The sequence below is a fragment of the Emiliania huxleyi genome (genome assembly GCF_000372725.1).
Source record: "Emiliania huxleyi CCMP1516 unplaced genomic scaffold EMIHUscaffold_1, whole genome shotgun sequence".
NCBI classification, from domain to species: Eukaryota; Haptophyta; order Isochrysidales; family Noelaerhabdaceae; genus Emiliania; species Emiliania huxleyi.
The window spans coordinates 2,017,119-2,023,769 of record NW_005202428.1 but is presented as its reverse complement, the minus strand read 5'-3'; the positions used below and the strand labels follow the sequence as shown (position 1 = coordinate 2,023,769).

At 63.6% G+C, this 6,651-nt stretch overlaps 3 protein-coding genes across 3 annotated transcripts in view; 1 reads left to right on the top strand and 2 right to left on the bottom strand.

The window, feature by feature from the left end:
- Window positions 1-539: 539 nt before the first annotated feature.
- EMIHUDRAFT_431878 (hypothetical protein) lies at window positions 540-1,141 on the bottom strand. Its single transcript, XM_005794301.1, has one exon. It carries the CDS (start codon window positions 1,125-1,127, stop codon window positions 777-779), a length of 351 nt encoding a protein of 116 aa, XP_005794358.1. The 5' UTR covers window positions 1,128-1,141; the 3' UTR covers window positions 540-776.
- Window positions 1,142-4,337: 3,196 nt separating this feature from the next.
- On the top strand, window positions 4,338-5,894 carry CIPK3 (CBL-interacting protein kinase). Its single transcript, XM_005794300.1, has 2 exons — window positions 4,338-5,420; window positions 5,457-5,894. Exons 1-2 carry the CDS (start codon window positions 4,411-4,413, stop codon window positions 5,617-5,619), a joined length of 1,173 nt encoding a protein of 390 aa, XP_005794357.1. The 5' UTR covers window positions 4,338-4,410; the 3' UTR covers window positions 5,620-5,894.
- A 30-nt stretch (window positions 5,895-5,924) lies between these two features.
- Window positions 5,925-6,651, bottom strand: part of EMIHUDRAFT_461035 (hypothetical protein) — a 3,303-nt gene continuing 2,576 nt past the window's right edge. Inside the window, exons 4-6 of the mRNA XM_005794299.1 lie at window positions 6,590-6,651; window positions 6,285-6,507; window positions 5,925-6,253 (exon numbers count right to left, since the gene is read on the bottom strand). Coding sequence (XP_005794356.1) covers window positions 6,503-6,507; window positions 6,590-6,651 — 67 coding nt within the window. The 3' untranslated portion in view covers window positions 5,925-6,253; window positions 6,285-6,502. The remainder of the gene's footprint in view (window positions 6,254-6,284; window positions 6,508-6,589) is intronic.

Sequence of the window (6,651 nt, the reverse complement as noted above, 5' to 3'; positions counted from 1 at the left end):
GGGGGGACGCCTGCATTCAGGCGGCGAGGGAGCCCGAGCTTCGGTTCCAAAGCGAGCGTCGGGTCCCGGAGGCATCCCCCGAGTCGACGCGAGGCGGCTGGCCCGTTTCGGACATGTTTCGGAAACGTCCCGCCGCACACCCAAGTGCATGGGTGTGGGGTCCCGGAAGGTTCTCGGAAGGTTCTCGGGAGATTCTCGGGAGGTGTCTCGTCGCAGCTGGCCGCCGACCCCCCCGTGTCTCGCCCTCCCCCCCCCCCACCAGACATCTCTACAAATGGGTCGACAGCCCCCGCCGCACGACCGCGCCGTCTATTGCCACTGTCCGCTGCCGCCGCGCCCCGGGAGGGAGAGGAAGCCAAGCCCTCCCAGGCGCGGTCGCGCAAGCCCAGGCGGAGGCACGCGAAGAGGCGGCGGCGGTGTCGGAGGCACATATGTGCGGGTGGGGGGGGGGGAGGAGAGGCTGAGGGGGAGGCGATGCCGCCGCCAGAGGCTCGGCCGCTCGTCTCCCGCCCACGCCCCCCCCCCCTCCCCGCCGCGCCCTGCCCCGACGGCGAGCACCCCCGCCGCGCGCACAGCCCTAGCCCCTCCCTCCCACCGTTCTTGTGATGCGCAGCCGTGGTGAAGAGAGGAAGCGAGGCGCATATCCGCAGCATATGGACGGCGCCCACTGCCCCTTGTGATGCGCAGCCGCCGCCGCCGTGTTGCAGGGAGGGGCGCGAGGCGGGCTAGAGAGGGCCGCCCCGCCGGGCGAGAAGCGCGCTGCGGGCATTCTCGTATCACGCTTGCGCCTGGAAGAGCTCCGAGAGGTCGTCCTGCGTCACGTTGAGGTCCAGGTTCCCGACGCGCAGCTTTGTGCCAGTGGTGAGCGTCTTCGGCGCCGCCGCCGCGACCGCGCGCGGCGCGCGGCCCTGCCCCGGCTTGATCAGCGTAGAGGCGCCGCTGCCGCGCGCCATGCTCTGCAGCGTCGCTGCCGCCACGCCGCGGCCGCGGCCCCCGCGCCCGATCTTGCCAATGGTCTTGGTCGCGCCGCGGCCGCCGCCGCCGCGGCCGCCCTTGCTCCCCTTGCTAGTGCCCTTCTCCTGCGTGGTCTTGATGATCTCGTCGAGGGACATCGACATGGAAGACATGAGCGCGGGCTTGGCCAAGCACAGCGCCAGCAAGGCCACACCCTTTTCTTCCTTTTATCATGAAGGTTGCAGCGAGTGTCGCTCGTGCGTGTCGTCATCATCTGTCTAGCGTCCACCCATACCGCGTTGGTGTCCAGTCCGAGCCTGGCTGTTCTTCACCTTACTACCTACCTACCTAATTGATTGGCGAGGGACTGACTGACTGCGAACAGAGATAGGAAGAGGCGAGGCAGACTCCCTAGGGTGGGCGAGGGCTAGCGCATCACACCCCTCTCCTTAAATCCCTGTGTGGTGGCGGCGTGCCGTCCTCCATCCCTCCCTTGGGTTGTCTGATTTCCTTCCTTCTTTCTTTCTTCGTCGAGCGCATCACACCCCTCTCCTTAAAATCCCTGTGTGGTGGCGGCGTGCCGTCCTCCCATCCATCCCGTGGGGTTCTTGGAGCACTTGGTTCTGTCTTTTCTTTCTTTCTTTTCGGTACATTAGGATAGATTTGTCAGTAAAACTCTTGAGCACTAGGGGAAACCCGGTACGCGGGGCCAACCCTCGGCGAACCGTGTTATGCTTATGGCCCTGCGACCGCGCACCCCCCAAACAACAGGGCTAGGGCTGTCTTGCCCGTAACCCGATCCCGATCATCTGGCCCGCTGGGTGCGCTTCTTAGCTCCCCGGCCCTGGATGTGCGGCTGATGACTAATGACTTGCACTCCAAGTGCTCCAAGGGAAAAATTCCTTGAGCAGAGTGTAGTGCATGCACGGATAGATAGAGGGAGAGAACTTCTCGTTCGTTCGTGTGCTCTGCAGTGCGGCGGCGTGTGCTGGCGGGCGCAAATAAAGAAGCGGAGCACGAATCGTAAGTAAGCGTTGAGGAACACGCGAGACAGATCGCGTTTCGCGTTTCAGTTTCACAAAAGGTACCGGCGTAACCCAGGCTCCGCTGCGGCGCGAAGTATCGACACCGCTGCTTGCCACTCACTTTAACCGTGGCGCAGATTCATTCATTCATCCTGCAGGCACCTGCACGCGCCAGCACACGGAATGAATGGCAAAGAACGCGATGAATGAAAAGGAAGGCCTCGAGTGAATGAAGCAACGTGTCATGGACGCCAAGGGAGCGCCCGGGTCTCTGCCGCGCAAAAGGGGCGCCCGCCGCCCGAGTTGATTTACGTACAACTTCATCGTTGCGTGTCATGGACGCCAAGGGTGACACAAGATCGGCACGACCGATATCTCCTATCACACACCGATTCTGCCAAGCAGTCTGACATATGCCCATCCGCATCCCTCAGGCACGCTCTTCACTCCGCCCTCCCCAGCAGCGCGAATCATTCTCCGTATCGTGTCTCGGCCAACCACCCTCGAACACACCGCCACCCGATCACGACCGATGCCGATAGGTGAGCATGCTCGCGTCAATTGCAAGCGTCGTACTCCTCCCGGGGATAAGTGCCTTGCCAGCCATGCCCCTTACCGTCCCGGAGCATCAGCCGATCGCCTGCCTCGGCAGCCCCTCCGGCTGGAGCCGCCCATACGGCAACGTCGCGATCTCCGCCTCCGGCGCCGAGTCGTGCAAGAGCCAGTGCGCAGCTGGCGGCTACCTCTTCTGGGGTCTCGAGTGCCCGATGGGCAACGACGTCCACTGCCAGTGCTCGAGCGCGCGGTGGCATACCGCTCGACGCGTCGTACTGCGAGGGGACCGGCGACGGAAACGGCAACCTCTGGCACTCGCACGACCACTGCGTCGGCGCATACGAGGCTGACGGCTACCGCTTTGGCGACTACCTCGTCGGATCCGTGTACTCGACGGCCGGGGATGAGTCGTCCGCCTGCCTCGGCAGCCCCTCCGGCTGGAGCCGCCCATACGGCAACGTCACGATCTCCGCCTCCGGCGCCGAGTCGTGCAAGAGCCAGTGCGCAGCTGGCGGCTACCTCTTCTGGGGTCTCGAGTGCCCGATGGGCAACGACGTCCACTGCCAGTGCTCGAGCGCGCTCGGTGGCACACCGCTCGACGCGTCGTACTGCGAGGGGACCGGCGACGGAAACGGCAACCTCTGGCACTCGCACGACCACTGCGTCGGCGCTTACGAGGCTGACGGCTACCGCTTTGGCGACTACCTCGTCGGATCCGTGTACTCGACGGCCGATTCGTCGTCAGTGCCGCCGCCGGCGCCATCTCCACCACTCGATGTGGGTGACGACACGTGGTACTCGCCGGTCCGAGGCCAGCAACTGGGCAGCTGGACGCCGGGTGCCGACTGGACGTTGTCGTTCGACCTGTTCCCGCGCGGCACTACCGCACCCTGGGCAAGCATCCTCCACGTCGGAAGTGAGAATGGGCTGCGGGCATTTGGTTCTGGCCCAACACGTACCGTCTGTCTCGGATGCTGGTTTGTCTCGGATGCTGGTTTGTCTCGGATGCTCTCGGATGCTCCGATTCGATCCGCGTACACGAGCATTTACGAGGCTTGTGAGGAGGCTTACGTCGACGGACAACCTTGGACCCACTGGTTTGTCAAACGTGGCTGCAAAGCCTTTGTTGGAAAAGTGTATCCCGGAGTCGGGACTTCTGAGGGGCGGTATAAACTCGGAAGGCGACTACGACGTCAGCAGTTGCATCGATCGTTGCAACATCGAGGTGTACGGGTGTACGCGTGTACCCCAACGATACCGATGGCCCCAATGACAACAAGCACATTCAGAGGACCGGGTGCAGGCACGGATGCACAATCATGGCTTGCTACTCCGACTGGTCCCCTTGCAGGATTGCGGGTCGTAGGATCGCCAAGAAATGTGTCACACACAGTGATTTGGGATCGCCATGCAGATGAAGTCGAAAAGCTCAACGCAAGCAGCAGTCCCTCCGTCGTTCCGACCAAGCGGGTGAGAGCATCGCACAGGGACAGCAATTCTTTCTTTTTTCCAGATCCTTGCTCTCTCAACAACTGCTCTCTCTGCCAGCCGGACGGAGAGAGCGGAAACCCGGCAAAAACACGGCGCGGAGGACCCGCTCGCGCCTCAGCCGCCGCCCGCACGCACGGTCGGAAGGGGCCAGCCCCTACTTCTTCTCCAACAACAAACCTAAGACTTCTTCTTCGCTACCATTAGAAAAAAATAGAAAGAAGAAGTGCAAAGAGACGCCGAATACATCCTTGATCACCTCGGCATAAAAGCCAGCTGATAAATGGATGACCCAAGTAGGGAGGTCCCGAACGACCTTGCTCTTGGTCACGCCCTGGCCTAGTTTCGCTCCACCGCCCCGCTCGTGCGGCAGCACGAAATCAAGAGGATGAAGTGGCCAATGCTGTGCCTCAAGGGGCAGCCGCGAACAGAGTCGGACTCGCACGAGCCCAAGAAGCGCAAGGGCAGACGCCCCGGGTCGGGGTCGTCGCGCCCGAGCGCCGACGACCAGCCATGGCACCCGCAGAGTATCGGACGTTACGTCTTCTCTGGCAAGACCTTTGGGAAGGGTGCGACGGGCAACGTCTTCGTCGCAGCCTCCTCCACGACGGGGCAGTCGGTCGCCATCAAGGTGCTCGACTCGGCGTCTTCGGGCATGCCTGCCGAGGTGGCTGCTCTCCGAAAGGTTGCGAGCTCGGGACACCCCAACATCTGCGGGTTCATCGAGCACCACTGCCGGCACGGCAAACACTACATCGTGATGGAGGCGTGCACCGGCGGCGAGCTTTTCCAGCAGGTGGAGGCGGTTGGGCAGATGAGTGAGGAGCGCGCGCAGCGGCTCGGCTGGAATGTGGTGTCGGGCATGACCTACATGCACTCGCTGGGGGTGGCGCACCGCGACCTGAAGCTCGAGAACCTGCTCCTCGACGCGCCCAATGGCAACGTCAAGATCTGCGACTTTGGGCTCGCGCACGTCTTCGAGCGGCGGCCGGATGGCTCGTTTGCAACCACCAAGCTCACACGCTGCTGCGGCACCAAGAGCTACACGCCGCCAGAGGTGCTGGCAGGCATGCCGTACGACGGCTTCCTCGTCGACGTCTGGTCCCTCGGCGTCTGCCTCTTTGCCATGTGCGCCGGCTTCTTCCCCCTCGAGGTTGCGCGCACGTGCGACTGGCGCTTCCAGCGGCTATACATCGCGCAGCAGGAGGGCCGCTCCACCGTCGAGACCATCTTCGGCTTCTACGAGCGGCAGTGCCCCTTCACGCCGGCGCTGGCGGAGCTACTCGACGGCATGCTGCAGATCAATCCGCGCCGCCGAATCTCGATGAGCAGGGTGGCCCAGTCGTCTTGGCTCTGCCCTTCGCCCGTGCCGCAGCTGAACCTCGACACCACGCTGACGTCGAGCACAATCTCGTGGAGCCCGGGCGCGCGCAGCCCGAACCCGGGCACGGCCTACCGCTCGATGGAGGAGGACGACGGCGACGCAGAGACCGCCCACGCGGACGCCGTGGTCCGCGGGGGGAAGGACGACATCTACTCTACGGATATGGAGGTGGAGCAGGTCGACTCTGGCAGGCTAGTGACTCTGCAGGTATGACCGCGGCTCGTTTGGCTGTGCGGCACAGTAGTGCCTAGCAGCTCCCCCCACCCCGCTCTGTTTATGCTTCCTCGCAGCTATTTGCGCGCCTCAGTTCTCCCTCCGTCGGTGCTGGCGACTCTCTGTGCATAAATAACCTCGCAATACGTCCCTCTCGCGGTCTATGTCGACTCTGTCCCCGATCCGCGATCGGATGTGAGATCTGCGGGTGTAGTCTTGTGGCAGGGTGATGAGAGGAAATTCAGCAGTCTGTGTCGCATACCCTTAATCTATCATGAGCTGTGCAGCTCGCTTTTATCACTCAGATAGAGATCATGCATTATACTGATTACACGCGTCTAGGCGCCTCGCTTGAGAGTGTCTCGACAATTGCGCACGCCGACACTCGCTCCAGCGCACGCGCTCTCTGGGGTCTCTCTGGACTCTGCCCCCTCTCCCCTCTTACATGCGCGTGCAAAGCGCACGACCGCAATCGCGCACACACCACAGCTCATCAGACGTCACTCATCATCTCAAATCTCCGCATGATGCACGTTGACGCACCACCACCCCAAGAACTAGCCCCGCCCTTCCCTCTACCCGTGCGGGGGCAACGACGCGCCACGCCGGACCCGCTCACCCCAACAGCACCGTCCACACGCCCGCGCGCCGGCGCCGCCTACCGCTCGCCGCCGCCGCCACCGCGATCACAGCGGCGGCGCCCGCGGCGGCGGCGGCGGCGTGCGGAAGGCGGCGCCCGCGCGCGGGCGGCTGGGCGGCGGCGTTCGGTTCCTTCTGCACGGCGCTAGCCGTTGCGTCGATCATCGCGGCGGCCTTGGCAGCGGCTGCCGCGAGCTTCTCCTTCTTCTTCTTCAGGCGCGAGCGGCAGGCATCTGTCGTGCACTCAGCCTGCGAAGGGGGCTCGGCTGAGGCAAGGCGCGCAACAATCTCGGCGAATCTCGCCGAAGAATCTCGTCGTGTCTCGGCGCGCCTCCTCCGACATCACGCCGAGCGACGTCTTCCAGGACTCGGTGAGGGTCATCTTCGCCGTCT

What these genes read in the sequence shown, in the direction of transcription:
- EMIHUDRAFT_431878 (XM_005794301.1), bottom strand. Translation starts at nt 1,127, where the DNA reads ATGTCTTCCATGTCGATGTCCCTCGACGAGATCATCAAGACCACGCAG.
- CIPK3 (XM_005794300.1), top strand. Translation starts at nt 4,411, where the DNA reads ATGAAGTGGCCAATGCTGTGCCTCAAGGGGCAGCCGCGAACAGAGTCG. An exon ending in AACCTCGACACCACGCTGAC is followed by an intron (nt 5,421 to 5,456) that starts GTCGAGCACAAT and finishes GGGCGCGCGCAG; the next exon opens with CCCGAACCCGGGCACGGCCT.